At 52.6% G+C, this 18284-nt stretch overlaps 1 protein-coding gene across 2 annotated transcripts; it reads right to left on the reverse strand.

Moving 5' to 3' along the window:
- Window position 1: 1 nt before the first annotated feature.
- On the reverse strand, window positions 2-17858 carry HOXD4 (homeobox D4). 2 transcript variants are annotated; one of them, XR_009055144.1, is made up of 4 exons: window positions 16288-17858; window positions 15320-15755; window positions 643-745; window positions 2-77 (listed from the first exon to the last, which is right to left on the reverse strand). XR_009055144.1 is itself a non-coding variant. In XM_057746121.1 (2 exons), the coding sequence occupies exons 1-2, from the start codon at window positions 16721-16723 to the stop codon at window positions 15415-15417; spliced, it is 777 nt and encodes a 258-aa protein (XP_057602104.1). In that variant the 5' UTR covers window positions 16724-17858; the 3' UTR covers window positions 15129-15414. The 2 variants fall into 2 exon arrangements, 1 of the variants encoding a protein (XP_057602104.1); XM_057746121.1 differs by lacking the exons at window positions 2-77; window positions 643-745 and having other exon boundaries at window positions 15129-15755.
- Window positions 17859-18284: the final 426 nt, after the last annotated feature.

Here is an 18284-nt window from a genome sequence, read left to right on the forward strand (position 1 = left end):
ACCACTGTCTCCTTCACCGCCACCTCCAATGTCTGCCAAATCCAAGAGAGCTGGGGCAGCCCCAGGCTCCAGACAACCTGCAAAGAAGAAAAGTGAGAAGCCCCAGAGGGATTGTCATTGGCAAGACCAGTCAATATAGAAGGACTAGCCCAGGCTCTCTACTTCCCACCCACTTCATAGTAGGAGGATCTGGGATTTTATGAAGTTCAGCTTATTTGAACCTTTGGAAAAGTCAGAAGGAATTTCTCATAAACACAAGAAAAGACCTTCCTTCATCCAAGGGAAGGGGCTTTTTTTTTTTCTTTTTTCCTCAGATACAATTTTCTTTCTCCAAGACTGTCAATTTAGCCTTTGAAACTGCACAGAAAAGCAGTTATGGCCTGATACATTTTAATGACCAATTCTCCCACTAGACTCTGAGCTTTTTGCAAGTAGGGACTGTGTCTTATCCACTTACATATCCCTAACACCCAGCCCAGCACGCCACATGTAGTAAGTGCAGTAAATACTTATTGAATGAGTAAATGAATGAATGGATCAATCAGTCAATCACTAGGTCATCCCAGGGTTTTTATGGGCAAAAGAAAGCCCTATAACACTCAGAACAGCTCGAGCTCTCAAAAAAAAAATTATCTCCCCCACCTGGTTTCAAAATCACAGCATCTCTCACAGAGACCCAGGTAGTCCACTCTCCTGTGACTGGGTGCGAATCGGCCGGTTAGCTCATGGGTCAGCACTGTGAAATCTACTAGGAGATAAAAGCCAAGAAGAGGACTTAAAGACTCCCAGACTTATTCTGAGGCTAGGAAAGTTTCTTCTCTTTCATCTACATTTTTCTAGATGCTTTACTTTGTCCTCCACTACTTTTAAATGGATACCACTGGAAGTGAGTGAAGAGATTTAGAATTTGAAATGCATGGAGCATGGGCAAATGGAAACTGCTTTATTTTGTAACTGTATCATTTTAATCCTGCATCCATTGTATAAATACTACTATTGACCTCTGCTCTGCATCATCCATTCCACCCCACTTCCCATCCAACCTACAACCAATGGGAGAACCTCTTGTGGCATGATGAATGGACCCAGAATTAGAAGAAGAAAAAGAAAAAAACTAAGAAAAATTCTACCCCTTTTGTGTCCTCTGACTCTTGATAGGGGGTTTACATTCTCACCTACCCCTCTCTTCTCCTGAAAGCCCCCAATGAGTTAACGTATAACTAATACTATTCAACCACTTACATCTGCTCCATAAAGAAAACTCATAGGTCAGCTCCCAGGTCTGAATTCTTGATCTCATCTTTCAGGCAACTTTCTTTCCCCAAAACTCCCTGGTTTCCATCATGGTCATCATGACAGACCACAATATCTAGACAACTTCTGTGGCCTAATGGATTTTAGCACTAGTATGAAAACCACTCCTCCATTTACTTGTTTCCCCTACACTTTCACCAAACAACCTAACTCAGTTTTTAAAATTCATATTAGCCTTTATTTGATAGTATAGTTGCCCATTTTGTTTTAAAATATAAGTGAATATACCATTAACGTTGATAAGAGAAAGGCCCTTCTCAATGGAATAACAGAATACTAGGATGTAATGTTTTAGGAATAGTTTCTATTACTGTTCTTAAACGTATGCAGTTAGGATATCTACCAAACAAAGCTGGTCAATCTTTCTTTCATTCATTTTCTGTCTTATTCTCTATTAAAGTTACTGAATATTAAATGGACAGCTACATCCTCATCCTGTGACTAATAGTTGTATGTGTTTGCCCCCAGACCAAAGGACAACACGTACTCTGAGTTTGGTTAAATATCTGGACTTTTCTGGGATCCTGCTTCCAGTCTTAAACCTTGGGCCCTCTGGATGTCAAAATGGTCACATTTGACACCACTCAGACCACCAGAACTCACTGCTGCTTCTGTCATTCCATTTTCAGCAGTGGAAGCAAAATATTCCCCCCTCTTGCCTCCCAGGGTGACCAAGTTTATCTTGATAGGTAGACCAGTCACATTAAAATAGCTTCTTTAGGAACTGATCAAGTCTTTGAAACAGATGGCTTTACATACATAGTTGTTCCTATGGCATATTCCTAGACAAAGCTCTGTGCATGGACCTCAAAAGTGCAAAAACTAGGCAGCTCCATGAGTAAGCACAGAATCTGTTCTCCTGCTTCTGTTTTCATTGTCTTGAGGAATTTCAAGGGTCACTCAATGATGATCCACTACCCAAATGTCCATTTCCCCAGAAGCAAGGGCAGTAGCTCTCTCCTCACTGAGAAGGACTTTGTAGCCTCTCCCCCACCCCAAAATGTAGAGCCCCAAAGAAGTCACTTTTCCTGAAACAGAACCTGAGAATATTGCTACAAAACTGGTTTAAAAAAAGAGAGAGAAGCTTATTTCTTTCCAGAAATCGCTACTCCTTGTGAACTCTGCTTGAACCTAAGAAGCAGGAACGGGTCATAAATCACTTGGACAATGGTCAACTGTTCAGTGGCTCATCTTTTCGATTCCCCCCCCCCCCCCGCCCCTTTAAGGCTTTCTTTTCTCGCCCTTTGGTACCTCTGCTCATTTGGGCCCCGGGACCCAAATGCCTCGGGGTAAAAAGACTAGCCCGCGTGGGGGGAGGGGTGGTCTTCGAAGTCCTCAGCTGCCCTTTCCTCTCCTCCTCCCTTCCACCCCCACCCCATCTTGCCCCTACCCTACCCCCTGCCCCCGGCCCGAAACACCGGCTGAGGCAGCCTCCCCACAACCCCGCCGGCGCCATCCCCGACTCCTCCTGGGGAAGGGACGCCAAACGGGGTCTGGCCGGCTCTTTCTCGTGGTCCCGGGAAGCTGCCCAGCTCAGCTCCGAGGCCCAACCGCAGGCCGGGAATGCAGGGCCTAACGGTCCCCAGCCGGAAGGAAGGCGGCCTCGGCGCGACCACCGCCCGCTCCCCGGGCCGCGATGGCCAGCCGCACCCGCCGCGCCTCCGAATCAGCCCAGCCCTGATACTTGCTCACTGCACTTAATTCTGCCCGGGATCAATACCTAAATATGATAACGAATAAATAAAAGGCGCTCACAGCAGCCGGGGGACGGAGTTATTAAGCAGCTGGAGCTCTCACGGTGCATATCAATGCACCTGTCATTGTGGTTTGTAGCAAAATTTATGACTGCGAGCACGGCTGCAGTAAACGCTTCAGTAAGGAATGAAAAGAAAAACACTTCCCAAGGCCCGGCACTTTTCAGAAGTGGAAAACAGGCTCCGCGTAGGAGGAAGCGCAGCAAAAGAATCCCCTGCTCCGCACTTTCCCCGGCCCCGCTCCCGGCGAGCAGGGGGATTATATAAAGTGGCCGGTGCCCGCCTCTCGGAGCTGCGCTGCTCGGCGGCCGGACGCGAGACGCGACGCGCGCAGCCTGGCCGGGGGCCGAAGACCTGCCGCCCGCCGCGGCCTCGGGAGGCCAGGAGGCTCGCCGGACGCGCGGGGGCCGGCCCCGGGCTCGTTGGCCTGCCGCCCGCCGTGGCGGCGGAAAGCCGAGGGGATTGCGGAGGGAGGCGGCTGCAGGCGTCGGGCTGTGACTAGCGCCGCGATCGTCGTAAATCACGGACGGGTAGAGTTAGTCCGTGCAACTTGAGAGAGAAGGGGGGAGGCGAAGGAGCGCAGGTTGCTTCTGTTCCTCTCAATTTTTTTCTAAGGTTCGAGCTGGCCTCGGCTCCTCTCTGTGTTTTTCCTAAATCAGGGCCTTGGAAGCCCACAGATCTCCTTCTTGCGGGCACCAACCTTGCTGAGCATCCCTATTAATTCACTGGAACCTAGCAACGATTCTTCCCTCCCTGTTGGCTTTACTACTTCGGGATTTCGAAACTACTACTTTTCGGGGTTTGCTCAGAGGGGATGTATTTACCGCAGAGCCAGGGCAGCTTTCTGCCCACGTTCTCCCGATCTCTCACCCTGAGCTTTTCTGCCCTATGGGAAGCCCTGGACGCGCCTTCTAAATCACTCTTATTTAGCCCAGATAACTCAATACATAATATACCCTGCATTTAAGGCACTGGGCTCACCCCATTAAAGCGCCATAAATTTGAAGGCCGATGATCGGTTATCATGTAAGCGGCGGCAGTTCACACTGAGGTGATCCACTTCAAAGCCGCCCTTTGTTTTATGTCTTGATGTATGAATCCTGAGCCGGCTACCCTGAGTTGCAGGACAAATGGAAATGTAGTGGAAATTATTTTTAAAAATCACGCCACTCACCTGTGTGTGTGTGTGTATGTGTGTGTGTTTTCTCAAATTTTGTCTCTAACTCATTATAGGCTCTTCCGGTCCCTTTTGATATTCTGTTGAAGTGATCTGGAACAAAATGGAAAACTCTCAGTGGCAACCAGTTCTCTCTTACAAACATATGCAGAGAGGCATTACTCCCTTTAAGGGTGTCATAATCAATGCCACTATTTTATATGGTGTCCACAGCCACTCCAGGCACCTTCTCACTGGCAGAAGGGAGACTCGGTTGGCTCCTGGGAGCGGGTGGCTTTTAACACCAAAATCCTTGACTAAACGGGAGAAGGGGGAGGTAGGATGGCAGGGAAGGGCCAGACCCTCCACAGGGGGTTAGCCAAGTGGGTCAGAGGCACAGGGAAGACATCCCTCCTCCTCCTACTCCAACCAAGCCCTAAATGACCTGGGTTCCTCAATCCCCCAGGCCGTGCCCACCTGCTTAGGAGCAAAAGGGAGGGACCGTGCAGGATTGGGACGGGAGGGAGGGAGGCTACAGCACAGGGCACCAGAAAAGGAGGGTGGATATGTAGATGGGCCTGGGTGGGTCCTAGTCAAGTCTCCCACAGGCACCCACAGTGAAGAGGGAGCTAGGTGTTATTTCTTGGTTTGTACATTATATCTCGGATGATTTCCCTGAGTTTATTTTATTCCAGTAAGTACCCACCACGTTTCTGGCCTAGGCTGCCCACAACTGGGTCGGTTCCAGCTGCAAACCACCTAAGAAGCAAACATCCCTTCCACCCCACCCCAAAACAGACCAAGCTGCTCACCACTGCCTGCACTCAGCTGGTGCCCACCCTGGTCAGGTGAAAGGAGAGACACAATCCCCCCCTCCTGCATCTGCCCTGTGCAATTTGTCGACTCAGTAGTTTGCAAACACTAAACTGTGCCCGGGAAAGCCCCACACAAAGCGTTCAGGGCCCTTCTAAAGACCAGAGCGGGCAGCCATAAGCCTTTGAAGTGACCTTTGGCTCACGCGGCAATAACTCACCCCTTAATGAACACCCAACGGAAGCACCTCGGAGAAATCCCAGCCCGGTAGGGCTCCTAACATTGCGCCCGGGCTTCAGCTCCCCAGCCAGCCCCAGACCCAGGGGGCCCATTCCACTGAGCCTGCCCGGAGGGCTGTGCGGTGGAAACACTATGTACCCGGGCCCTCGAACCGGATCAGCAGGTCCGGAAGCCACTTTATATGATATATTCACGAGGGCAGATGTCAACTTTCACTGCTTGATTACTATGTATGTATGTATGTGTGTATTTGGGGAAAAAAAAGAGTTCTTTAAAATTAGGAGCTTCTCAGAAGAAGAAGGGCTAAATTGAGAGGCCACCCAATGCCGCGATTCCCCATGCCTGTAGCTAGATTTTGTCTTCCCAGCCGCGGAGGAACAGGGTAAGTTTGCTCCCGGGCATTCTGGGGTGCTTGGTGTGCTCTGGGCACAGGAGGCTTCGGAAGGGGAAAGTAAAGAGGACCCCAAGGTGGCCAAAGTTGGGCTACCCAGAGCCTCCATCATCTTCTCCCATGCTCTTTCCCCAGTCCACCCACCACCCAGCAACGGTCCAACCAACTTCAGCATTCTGCTTGCCCAGAATCCCAAGCTTTATCCGGCTGGCTCTGGGCCACCAGCTCAAGTAACCTTTCCAGAGCCAGGAACTGGGGGAGCAGGAGGGAGCCCCATCTGAGAGCTGTCAATGAAGAGCTGGTCCCCAGCAGACCTGGCTCTATACCCCCCCCCCCCAGTACTCCGGGGAAAGTCTTTTGGATAGGGAGACTTGATGCGGATTATTGAAATTTTCGGGGAAGTTATAAGTGAGTGCTCCATGGGGCCAAATGAAATGCTGCTCGCAGTAATTGGATTCAGCTGACTAAGTTGGCAGGCGCACAGCTCCAAGGCAGTGAGAGAAGAAAAATGTCCAGCGACTCTAAGTTCTGATGGAGCCAAGCGCCGGCGATTGACAAAACAACTTTACTGCTCTCCTTTGATGGCAACGCCCCTGTTAGTCGGTCCCTCTCTGGCTGGGGCCCGTATCAACCCAGGCTAAGGGGGTGCTCCTTGCTTTCTGGGTCCCTTCCCACAGAGGCCCACTCTGGCCTTGCCCTACAGTGTTCCCAGGAGCATGAAGCCGCTCACTCCGACTCATGGAGCTGCTTTCTCAGGCTTTGGCCCCGGGGAAAGACCTAGGATGAACTGTCCTGTCCTCCCACATTCAGGAGCCACAGGAAACAATAAACAAAAGGATGGATGGGATGCAGGAATCAAAATATGATTTAGCTTTCATTTTGGGTTCTTTGAGGAGAAAGACCCAGAAGCCCTAAACCTTTTCTCTGACACTATCGCAGTCAAAAAGCAGATTCGTGAGGGGGAATGTGGAGGAGCCTCCCAAACTCTTTTGGGTAGTTTGGGGATTCTACTGAATTTAGGGGAGAAGCTTGAATAACACTTTAACCTCGCAAGAAAAAAAATATTAAGCCAACAGCAAGAGATAAAGGCATGCGTATGTGGAGCTAGCTCCCAGAACAATGCAGGGAGCTGGCCGGCCACAGAGTTTATTTTAAATACATATAAATCAACCTGCCTGCGCCCAGCCAGGCAGCTCAAGATACGGAATTAATATGATGCTCCATCTTACTTTGGAAGTGACAGTGTAAAAAAAAGTTTCTTTTTATTCATTTCATTTTCAACCCATTCTCATAACTGTACATTTACCCCCAAAATACTTCCTCCAGCCCCCAGCCACCTCACTGACCCTCTCCTCAAACTGCCTCCTTCCCCCACAATGCCACCGGCCACCCTCCAGTCTGGCAAGGTAGTGTATCCTCCTAACCTTTGGGTAGGCGGGGAGCATCCTCACAAAGCTCACCTTACGATTAATCACCGTCCTCAATGTATATGTAGAAGTGTATCTAAGTCTACGCGGGCTGCCTCACAATTGGCAATAATCAAGATCACAGATTACACAAAATAAATCATATTTAGTATCCCACTCAGGGCAGCAAGCAGCCCCGTGCCCAAAGATTTCCATTTTGTCATGCAATTGCTTACCTGGATCCCAATTTATCATAAACCTGGTGTCCTCGGCCTTAGAGTGGGCGCCAGTGGGGGGCAGAGCTAGCCTTCCCCCTTTGTCTGCAGACAACACTGTCCCAACCCTGGTCTTGCGCGCTCGAAGACGCGGCCATATACCCGAGCACACGGAATTCCCGGTAGAACGGAACCAGGCTGAGGTTCAACTACCAATAAACGCAGGAGGAACGAGTTCGTAGTCCCCGAGCTGGCTTTGCCTGCGCTGCACGCCCGCGGGTCCACCCGCCCGCCTGTCCGCTCCCAGGCCCAGAGCGGCGGCCACCCGCGCCCCCACCCACTCCTGGGTTCCTGCCCAGCCCTCCCAGGCCCCCCAGAGCTCGGGGTTTGTTTTGCTTTCGGGATGTGGCCCTTTCTGGATTTGAAGAGAGCCCCGGAAACCCCCTCATAGTCGGGAAATACAGACGCTGCCTCCAAATGCGAGCATATTTGTTCACGTGACCCCGAGGGAAGATTGTACTGATTGAGGCTGAAACTTTCACGCCATCCAGCCCCGGAGCGCAGCCAGGCCTCGGGGCTGGGAGGAGGGGCAGGAGGCGTGGGATCTTTCGGCCCCTTCCCTTGGGCAGACAAGGATGGGTATGAGGCGGAAGGAAAGCTCCCATCCCGCGGCTCAGGAGTGACCTAGCTCCGGCCTGGCCACCGCAGTGGGATGGGAGCGCTGAGTCTCTCCCCCCACGACCTCTGACCCTGGCCCAGCCTTCCACCAGGCTGGTCCGGAGATGCGAAAATTTTAGAGGCTGCCTCTCTTACAGGCATCTCCGGAGGCAGCTGTGGAGTATCAGAGGCCCAGGGTTCCCCTCGCTCCCTGGCCGCGCCCGGTACTCCGCATCCTCAAGCGCCCAGGCGAGGCACAGCCTAGGCAGACGCACCGCTCTTCCCCTCCCCGGGGAAGCAAATACGTTGTGGCACAGCGCAGGCTCCGGCCCTAAGGTGAGAGCCTCCAGCTCCCAGACCGAGGCTGGTCACCCCCGGGGAACACCCCTCTTCACCACCACCACAGTTTGGGGCCTTGGCTCATTCCCTGAACGCAGCCGATGAGCCGGCACTTCCAGTGCCAGAAAAGGCGCATGAGCACGGGCCGAGACCGGGAGCGTTCTTCCCTCTCAGTCTGGCGAACTCCACCCGGGTCCTGCGCGGCCTGGAGCCCCCGAGGCGCGGAGCCGCTGTCTGCCGCGACCTGTGCGCCTCCGGATCCCGCAGGCCCAGCGACTGCCAGGCCGCGGCTTCCCGCTTCCTGCGGCGCCTCCAAGCACGCGAGGGGGGCTGCGGAATCAGTCCTGGTGGGGCTTATCTGGGAGAAGAGGGAGCTTCTATTCTACAAATATCAAATCAGGATAGGTTTCCAGCACTCTCCGAGTGGTCGGGTGGAATTTACGATAACAATTCTGCATGTGGTAAGAAGAGTTAAAAGCTCCCGGCCAGGGCGAGCAGCCAGCCTCCAGCTCCCGGCTTGCTGAGCCCCCGCGGCACTACCCCAGCTCCGTCCGAACCCCGGAATCCCGCACCATGTGGGGGTGTCCACTCCATCCCCGAAGTCCCGCTTTCACAGCCAGTTCTGCTGCTCAGCGGCATCGGGCACTGAGCAGATGCCCTGTCGCCGCTTGCAAGGTTTCGGACGGGCGAAGGCGAACGTGCCAGGCAGCCGCAGAAGAGCCAGGGAGAAGGGGGTAAGATCCTCCGCATTCCCACTCCAGAAGCAGGGGAAGGTCCCGGAGAACAGGTCACAGGCTCGACCCCCCAGACCTGTCAGCGAGCCCCTCCTTTGTTCACCTGGCTGGGCCTGGCTGGAGGCCCACTCAGGGCGCCTCTTGGAGCCGGACCGTGGGTGCCCCCAGTCCACCTTCACCCGGAGGACCCCGCCCCCTAGCCTCCCGCCAGGGGCCGAGCAGCCGGCCCGCAGCAAGTGTTAATCTCCAGCCAAAGAGGGGGGCCGTTTTGCGGGAATTTGTCTCCAGGAAAGGATCTAAGCCTTCTTCAATCGGAGCATATGTTCATAGAGCAATAAACCGGAAAGATTTACAGTCCTCGCCCGGCCCCCAACAGCCTCGCACCCTTTCAGGAATTACTTACGATGATTTATCACACCAACCCGGGCAATTGTCACACTGATAAAATAGCCCGGGTCGGTGCCCGCCAAGCCCGGGCCTTGGGAGGCTGTTGGCTGCTGGGCTGGCAGCAGGGCTGAGGAGGTTTTTGTGGGTTCCTCTCTGGGCCTACCAAGGGATGTAGAGGTGAGTTGGGTGGGTGGGGTTGGGGGGTGGGAGGGCAGCCAATTCTCATTGAGAAAAAACGCAAGCAGCTCAGAGAAAGCGCCCAGAATCTGCGCCAGAGTCACTTGCAAAGCACATAAACATTTGTCATCTTTGAATAATTGAATTAATGTGTTATTGTTTGAATGTATAATTCATAACGGAGGAAACTTTGTCTCTGTCCTGACGGGGAAATATACACACACCAAAAAAGAAATCAAAACACACACAATCCCCAAACAACCACCACACGCAGCCAGCCCCCAGCTCGACGATGTCATCCTCAAAGCCAACTAGAGGGAAGGAGGCAAAAAAAAAAAAAAGCCCTCCTCCCCGGCATCAGGGCCGGAGTTGCGAGCTGGAGGAGAATGCCCGCTGCTGCCCCCTTGATCTCCGGCAAGCTGGGGGTGGGGTGGGGTGGGAGCGGGGTGGGAGCGGAGTGGTTCGTTGGACCTGGAAGCTCCTTGGAGAAAGGAGAAAAAAGGCTGAAACAGGAGCCAGCAGGAGAGACAGCTCCTGCTTCTCTCCCTGGCCTCTCCCCCCGCCCTTTCCCTTCCCCCGAGGCTTCCCCTCACCCCAGGGTCTCCCACCTCTCGGGCGGCAGGGACTTCTTCTCCCTGCCTTTATTTCAGATCTTCTCCCCAAATTAAAGCCACAAAAATCGAGGGGAAGAGGGGCAAACTCCTTGCTGGGGTGACAGAAGCAGCAGAGCTTGGGTGGGGAGGGAGGGGAGTGGGAGAAGCAACTCGGAAATCATTATCTGTTGGTTAAAACCTGCCTGGGGTAAAATTTCAACTCGATTTTATAGCCTTCTATTATGACGCAAAGAAAAATTTACGACCCTCGCTTGAAAAGAGGGCCGGGGCCTTTTCTCACCGGTTTAAGAATAGGCGGCAGATGCCGTGACAGCGACCATTGTTCCCGGTAGACACAGGCGACCGGGCAACCTCGGCCCGCGTGCGCCAGGCGCGTCCCCCAGCCGGGCGGGTTTTACCACTCCTGTCGCCTCTGAGCAGCCCGCGCGCACCCTCGCCCCTCGCCCCCCGCACACCCTCACACACACCCTCTCTCTCTCTCTCTCTCTCACACACACACACACACACACACACACACACTCGGCCGCTCTCAGTAATTTTTCATAAGTGCAAAGCGTTGCTGCACCAAAGGTCACCATCCAAGCCACTAACAACTTCTCGCCGGCGCGCGGTTCCAAATCAGGAAGCAAAGGCAACTATCTGTCAGCGTCCCTGACAGCTAAGTTCATTAAGGATTTAAATCCGAAGAAATAAAAGTCGCCAAAATATTTACCTGCCAGCCGCGCTCCCGCGCCCGCCGCCGGGGGCCGAGGGTGGAGGGCTGGGGGCGCCGCGCGGCCCCCCTCGGCGGGTGATATTCTTGGGATCCCTGCACTTTCCAAGTCGGAGAGAGCCCTTTGCGTGGCAGATTAATGACGACTCCGTGTTTCTTAAGGGACGTGCTGAATTAATTATTTCGCCAATCACGTGGTCGGGACTTGTAGAAATCTATTCTTATCATCTTCCTCGCACTTTGAAAATTCTCCGGGTTATGAAAGGCCCTCCCCCGGCTGCCGGCGAGCCCCGGCCGCCCAGCCCGGCGCGGGGGGCAGGGAGGGCTCCCCAACATGGCGGGCGCGCGGGAGGCGCCGTCTGCCGAGGGTCCCGATTTACTGCGCTGCACTCCGGCGGGCTCGGCTGTGCGCTCGCTTCCTCCTCGTCCCTGCCCGCGACTCAATACACACAACCGTATTGATGTATTGGTGGGCACAGGAGGAGCCATTAACCAGAAGACGGGCAGAGGACAATCATAAAACGTGTCTGAATATTTAAACTTCTGTCCGCGCACTTATAAATACACATGTCCACGCGTCTCAGGCGAGCCCTTCCATATATTAAGGACACATGTCTGATTTTATGCATTCTGCTTCTTGCCTGTCGCGATTAAGCCCCCCCCCATCTATTTTGGGATTCCTGTCTTGGCCCCCTCTTGAAGGCGAGGCCGAGATGTGAAAAGCCCTCGTGAAAAAAAATAGCGCACGCCAACCTTTTATAGTGGGGAGTGTTTATTGTCGTCTGGAGGGCGGAGGGGGCGCTCCCGGGAGGAGGGGCAGGTGCTGGAGGCCCCAGTGGGGCTGAACAGCACCTGAGAAGTTAGAAGGAGCCCAAGATTGGAGAGCAGAGGGGTCAGATCCGAGCAGCCACCGGCCAGCCCCAGGTTGGCCCAGAACCCAGCACCAGACACTCTCTCAGAGTTGGGGGGCCAGGAGATCTCTCACCCACCATGTCACAAAGAGACACTGAGGGGGTCTGAGGCTGACCCGGGCCATGCAGAGAGACAAACTGGAGCCTCCTTTTAGCCAGGGAAGTTACTTATTTTCCTTTTTAAAAAAAAAAAAAATGTCCAACCGCCTACAGCCTGAATCCAGCCTTAGGCTTCCAAAGGCTCACAAAATATGATGGCCACATTGGGAGTGTGTAGGTATCCAGGAGGGGGAAAATGGTAGAACTGCTAAGCCTTATACAGTTTAACCTTCACATATCGGGCACATTACAGAAAATAAGAAAATAAATTGTTTATATTGGATGTTAGCTTTTACAAGACCTAATGAAAAATGCTTCTGTGGAGGCATCAAACAGGAGGGAGATTTCGCTACACTTTTATTATTTCAAATATAGATCAATGAATTACATCAAAACTACAGGCAACAATTAGTATAAATAATACTTTAATCAGTGGCAGCAGAACATTGGTCAATTCTATTAAAAAAGCATCTTGTGTGAACAGACACCATGGGGCTGACTGACAATGTCATCTCCCAACAAAAGGCTGCAATGGACAAAGTGAGATGGGAGTCTGAGGAGCAATGTCCTCAGTGAACACTTCACTCACCCCCCCCCCACCCCCAGTCACAATCCCAACATACCATTTAAAAAACTCAAAACAAACACTTCTGGCTCATATTTGGGGGAACAAACTGGAAACAAATAAAAGCAAATGGGCACTGAGCCTTTCTATGTCTAGGTTACTCCAGAGCACGTTCCCAGATGGAAACTCATTTCCTTTCCTGCCCTAGGTGGCTGGGGGGCCCTGCGTCTTCCCTGCCCCACTCCTGTGGGCCCAAATGGATGCTGGGGTCCGACTGGGACCTCAGGGTTGAGGGCTGCCCTCTGGGCCATCTAGGCTCCATTAACATTTCAAAAGACAATCCCTAGAAGCAGAGAAGGAGAACTGAGACTTATAAACAAAGAAGTTGTTTCTCTGATTAAGTTACTTTCCAAAGTAGTGGGGCTATTTTTAAGAAGGAGCTTGGGTTTTCTTCATCAAAATATGCCTCTTGGCTTTCCTCTGGAGCAGGGGTGAAGACAGTTAAGTAGTCTGGCATTTGGTCTGAAGCTGAGGTGAGTAATCTGAACTTCTGGGAAGGGGGGAAATCTATATAACCTTTATAATACATATGTAGTTGAATGTTGTGAAAATATGTATTCCCCCCCTCCCAAGGAGAAGTTTCAATGTATTCACAGATTCGGGTTTTAGGAAAGAATCTGAGCAACTTTCCAACTTGCCTAAGGATAGCGGCTCTTTTCAAATGCTACATCCCAAAGACTGCTCTCCATGTTAGAGGGGGGAAAAAAAGAAGAGAAGGGTAGTTAGAGTCCAAAAGGTTAAGGGTTTAGAGGTCAGTCCTCCCAGCTGAAATACAGCTAATCGAATAGAAAATTTGTCCTCTGGATGAACCTGATTCTGTAATTTAGCCGAACTTCAGTAAAATACCTTTTCAGCTTCTCAACGTGAGGGCATCAGAAAAAAGACGTCTTGACTATGTATGAACTCTGTGCTTTTTGTCATAGAAACAATGATGTGAATAATGCAGGAATATCCATCTTTAATATCCCGACGGGGCGATATTCAAGTATTGCCATGTGCAAGTCTGAGAGCCAGGCTCACCCCAAGGAGGAACAAAGAGCTGTCCCTGGGGTCTAACACAAAAGACCAAGGCTTGGAAGATACTTTAGAGAAGTGGAATTTCAGCCTAGGGACTCCAGTGAATACCTGCCCTCAGCTCTCAGGAGACACAGACCAAAGAATATGCCTGTAGAGGAAGTCTTTTTTCCTCCTATACTTAAATATATTTAAAAAATTACCTCTGAAACTTTCTAAAGTGTCCTGAAACACTGAAAAAATAGCCCCAATTCTGAATCTCCCTTTCAAGCTCATCCCTTCTCCCTCCCCACTTCTGTCACTTTTCGATAGCTACAACCAGGGGTTTCTTTTTGGAGCCTGAGGCTTTGGGGTTTAAACTTCTGAAGTCTTGTTTCATTTGAGTATATGAACTCTGGCCATTACCTTTGACTCTTTCCCCTTATCCTTAAGGGTCAACATTTTAGAAAAATGAGCTTTGAACCCTTCCCAGGCAAGGCATAAGAAAAATAACTACAGGACATCTCTCCTGTTGAGAGCAATTGTTTTTTAAGCCACTATTCTCAAAGCAAGAGAGAGGAGGGGGCCTGAAAACTTTTATACTTTTACAAATTCTTCTTGTAATTAATGGGTTGTGAAAAAGTTCCTTAGATTTGTTTAAAATTTTTTAAATTTAGGGGAAAAGCCCTAAGACCAACTTTTGCGGACTTCTAGATTCAATTCGTTTTTCTTTCATTTTTTAAAGCAAGACTTCCTCACCTTGCCACTTTCTCCCCAGTGCACATCCCCTCTCCTATATAGGCCATACACCAATTCCTATAAAATACTGCTATATGGGGTATTTGGGGACATTTGGAATCCAGTTGGGACAGAAAATTCAGTCATTATCTAATGACCCAGAACATAGAGGTTTTGTTTTCTTTCCCCAGAAGGAAAATGTTGGACCATTTGTTTCTTTTTTCCCTTTCCTTTAATCACCCAGAACTGGTTGTAAGCACAGTGCTGAAAAAAGCACATGTGGAAATATATTTTCAAGAACTCAACTCTGAGTGGATCCTTTGCTTCCCTCTAGAAGGGTTAAGGGCCCCCTACACACATTTCCGGGGAGTGGGGAGGGGGTGGAGTTCAAAATGCCGGTTACAGCCAGAAGTTAAGTCCACGCATCTCTGACTCTGCTCCCTGAAACAGACCCTTTCACCATGTTAAGTGTTTTGGCAATAAGATGTCAGTTATTTCTGTACCCCAATTCCCCAACAAATAAATATTTAAGCAAATATAATCTAAACATAAAACAACCCGTTTCCACCTCCTTCTTAGACTCATTTCTTTGGGCAAGGGGCCACTGGGAGCAAAAAAAAATTTTTTTTTCCCACACTGGAAATTATACAGACAACCCAGAAAGTTCAACAATCCTGGCCCAGCTCTCCTGCTTCCACTGAAAGCACCTAGCAGGGGTGGCCAACCTTCTGCCTCAACTCCCCCACATTATTCAACCACAAAGATCCCTGGAGGGGTGGGGTGGGGAGGATGTTCAAATTCACACTGGGATAAAGCATCCAACTTTCACTTGCAAATTCAAAATCCAACAGCGGAGATTTTCAGTTTAATGACTTGCCAAGGTTTTCTGTTCTCAGTAGCTCCTGCCATTTGATAATATACTTAGAGAGAGAATCCCGGCCCCCCTCCCACACCCATCCCAGCTCCAGGGAGGGGGCTGCCCTCGGGCAGGATGCTAACCTAGTCCGAGGGCGGCCTGTGTGTCCCAGGTCCACCCCACAGTACCTTAGAGCTCAGGGAGGTGACAGCAGGCCCGGCCTGCCCCCGAAGCTTCGGCTCAGCCGGGAGCTCAGGGAGGGATGGGCCCAGGGTCCCCACTTCTATAAGGTCGTCAGGTCCGTGTGGTGGTCCTTGGCCAGCGGCTGCAAATGCTGGCCGGGGGCAGCTGAGGAGGAGCAGGAGGAGGAGGACGACGAAGACGACGACGAGGACCTGCCTTTGGTGTTGGGCAGCTTGTGGTCCTTTTTCCACTTCATCCTTCGGTTCTGGAACCAGATCTTGATCTGGCGCTCGGAAAGACACAGGGTGTGAGCGATTTCAATCCGACGGCGCCGCGTCAGATACCTGTTAAAATGAAATTCCTTTTCCAGTTCTAGGACTTGCTGCCGGGTGTAGGCCGTCCGGGACCTCTTGGGCTCCCCGCCGGTGTAGTTGGGGTTCACTGCGAGACAAAACAGACCGCACAGTCAGGTCGGCGCCCGGCCTCGGGTCAGGCCCCTGGCCGCAGCCGCTCACTTCCTGGCGCCCCCGAGGCCCGGGCCCTCCCCGCGCGCTCCTGGCCGGCTCCCTGCCTGCCGCGCGCCCTCCCTCCCCGGCGCACACGCTCACTCCCACCCACCTGCTCCCCCGGGCTCGCAGGCGGGGAGCCCCAAACGTGCCCCCGTGCCCCCGGCCCACCGCCAGCTCCAGAATTCCCAGGCATTTTGGAAATGCCCTCTCCTCCACCGCGTTCCCTCCGCTCTGAAAATGGAGTCCTCCCCCACCCCACCCCCATCCCCACCCCCTTTTGCGCCCACAGCCAAGCAGCCAGCCACATGGTCCCGGCCTGCTCCCTCGGCTATAAAAATTTATGGAGAGAGTAATTGCGACGCCCATGGAAGCCCCACACGCCCCCACCCACTCGCACACCCCCTCGCGGGGCCCAGGCCGCCGGGCCGGGGTGGAGACTGAGAGGTCCTGGGCCCGTGCCTTACCGGAATTCACGTGCACCTTCTTCATCCACGGATAGACCACAGCCGGCTGCTTGAGGGCCGTCCCGGGGGGCGGCTGCTTGGGGCCGGCCGGCTGGCTGCAGGCCCGGGCGCCGGGCAGGGGCGTGGGCGGGGGCGCGGAGGGCGCGGGGCACGGCTCTCCCGGGGCACCGTAGTGGCCGCTGGGGCCTCCGGGTTCTTGCCCGTGACCCCGCGTGGGCAGCGCCGAGCCGGGCCCGGGGCCGCCGCCTCCGAAGGTCTGCTCCGCGAAGTCTGTCCGTGGGTAGAGCCCCGGGGGCTGGAAGTCGGCCCCCTGCGCGCCGCCGTTGTAGTAGTCAGCGCCCTGCTCGCCTAGGTAGCCGCCCTGCAAATATTCCTCGCACGGAGGAAACTTGGGGTCCACATACTTGGAGTTCACCATATACGAACTCATGGCCATTAATTTCAGAAGGTAGAAAATACTAATTTTTCTCGTGTTGTCTTTTTTTCTCCTTCCATAGGGCCCTCCTACTTGCTGTCAACTGAATAAAGTTGGCGGCCATGTGACCACGCCAGCCAATAGCGAGGGAGTGAGTTTATCACCGGGTTGGTGAGCATCTCATAATTTTCACAAATTTAACTAAATAACATACGTGTAATCAAGTGACTTGCTGTGGCACATTCGAGGGCCCCCACCAGATGTTAATGGAGTTCTCATCCCAGCACCCTCGTTCCCGACAGGTAATCCCAGCTTTTGTCTGCCTCTGACTTTGCTAACCTCCAGTGCCCTCTCCACTCACCCTGCCTGAAATCAGCCCCCCAAAATGGGCACAGTTCAAAGGGGAATGAATCCTCATATCTGTCAGGGTGCATGGCATCAAAAAGTGGGTGGAGGAGGTATCTTCTGAGTTGGGCAGAGAACCCCAGGCAGGCAGGACTCCCGCCCGCCCAGCTCGCGAGAGCGGGGACTCTGCCATACAAAGGCCGAATCCCGGCTTTGTCTTCATCAGGGTCACCCAAAAGTTACTACAATCTGGCTGGCCTGAATCAAATTAGGCAATGAGTAACTGCCAAGCTTTCTTTGAGGCCGGGGTGTTTCTAGCCAAATCTGGGCCTTGCTGGTATGGCAAGAAGCCCCCGTGATGCTCCAGCCAGGGCAGCTGAAGGGTGGCCCAGGAAGGTGGTGAGGGCACCCCCACCTCACCCAAATGGACCCTAAAGGACCCTAAACTCCTTCTTCCCAGCTCACCTTCTTCCCACATGGCAGTAACAGCTAATGAGCTCCCTCATTGGGCACCCTCCAACTTTATGCCCCTGGAGAGCAAAGATGGGGCTGGGGCTACCTGGACTCCCACCTCGCTCCCCAGTGCCCCCAAACCTAACGCTTTGGCCCTGCATTCATGCAACCAATTAGGGGTTTACAAAGAGGCCCCTGTTTAAAGGTGAGGTGCTTCTCCAGCAAAAGGCTGCTCTGTGTCACCAGGCTCAGACGATCCTCCCAGAGTCCAAGGTAATAAAACAGAAAGAGGCGACTGACCCGCCGGCTGCCTCTAGCCCCCACTTCCGACTCTGGCTATTGCGGAGAAATGTGAAGTTTTTGCATCGACCATATATTCCCCTAGAATCGAATCTGTGACTATGTGGATACCACACAAATTCGGTTCTACAGGGTATATATAGACAACGTTACTACCTCCGGGTTCCACCCAGAGTGAGTACCCAGACCGCTGCCAGCCCCAGCCTCTTCCTCGGAGCCTCCACCTCGGAGCCTCCACCAGCCCGACGCAGCCACCCTCACTTTCAGAGATGGTTCAGGTAGTCTGAAGCACTTGGCGGCAATGTGCAGCAACGAGTTCCCCATCCTTGTACCAGGGCCTGGGTTACCAAGCAGCCAAGGAGTCAGGACAGTCTTCTTAAGAAAGAAAGAAAAGAACAGAAGAAAAATAATCCATCCCAGAAATGGCGGCTTTATTACCCCCCTCTATGGATCCACATAACCCCCACTCCCTTATCAAGTGGTA

Source organism: Hippopotamus amphibius, chromosome 8 (genome assembly GCF_030028045.1).
Source record: "Hippopotamus amphibius kiboko isolate mHipAmp2 chromosome 8, mHipAmp2.hap2, whole genome shotgun sequence".
Lineage (NCBI taxonomy): Eukaryota > Metazoa > Chordata > Mammalia > Artiodactyla > Hippopotamidae > Hippopotamus > Hippopotamus amphibius.

Excerpts from the sequence above, each read along its gene's own strand:
- HOXD4 (XM_057746121.1), bottom strand. The coding sequence starts at position 16,723 with ATGGCCATGAGTTCGTATATGGTGAACTCCAAGTATGTGGACCCCAAG. Across the intron at positions 15,756-16,287 it reads GAAGGTGCACGTGAATTCCG|TGAACCCCAACTACACCGGC; the intron begins GTAAGGCACGGG and ends TTTGTCTCGCAG.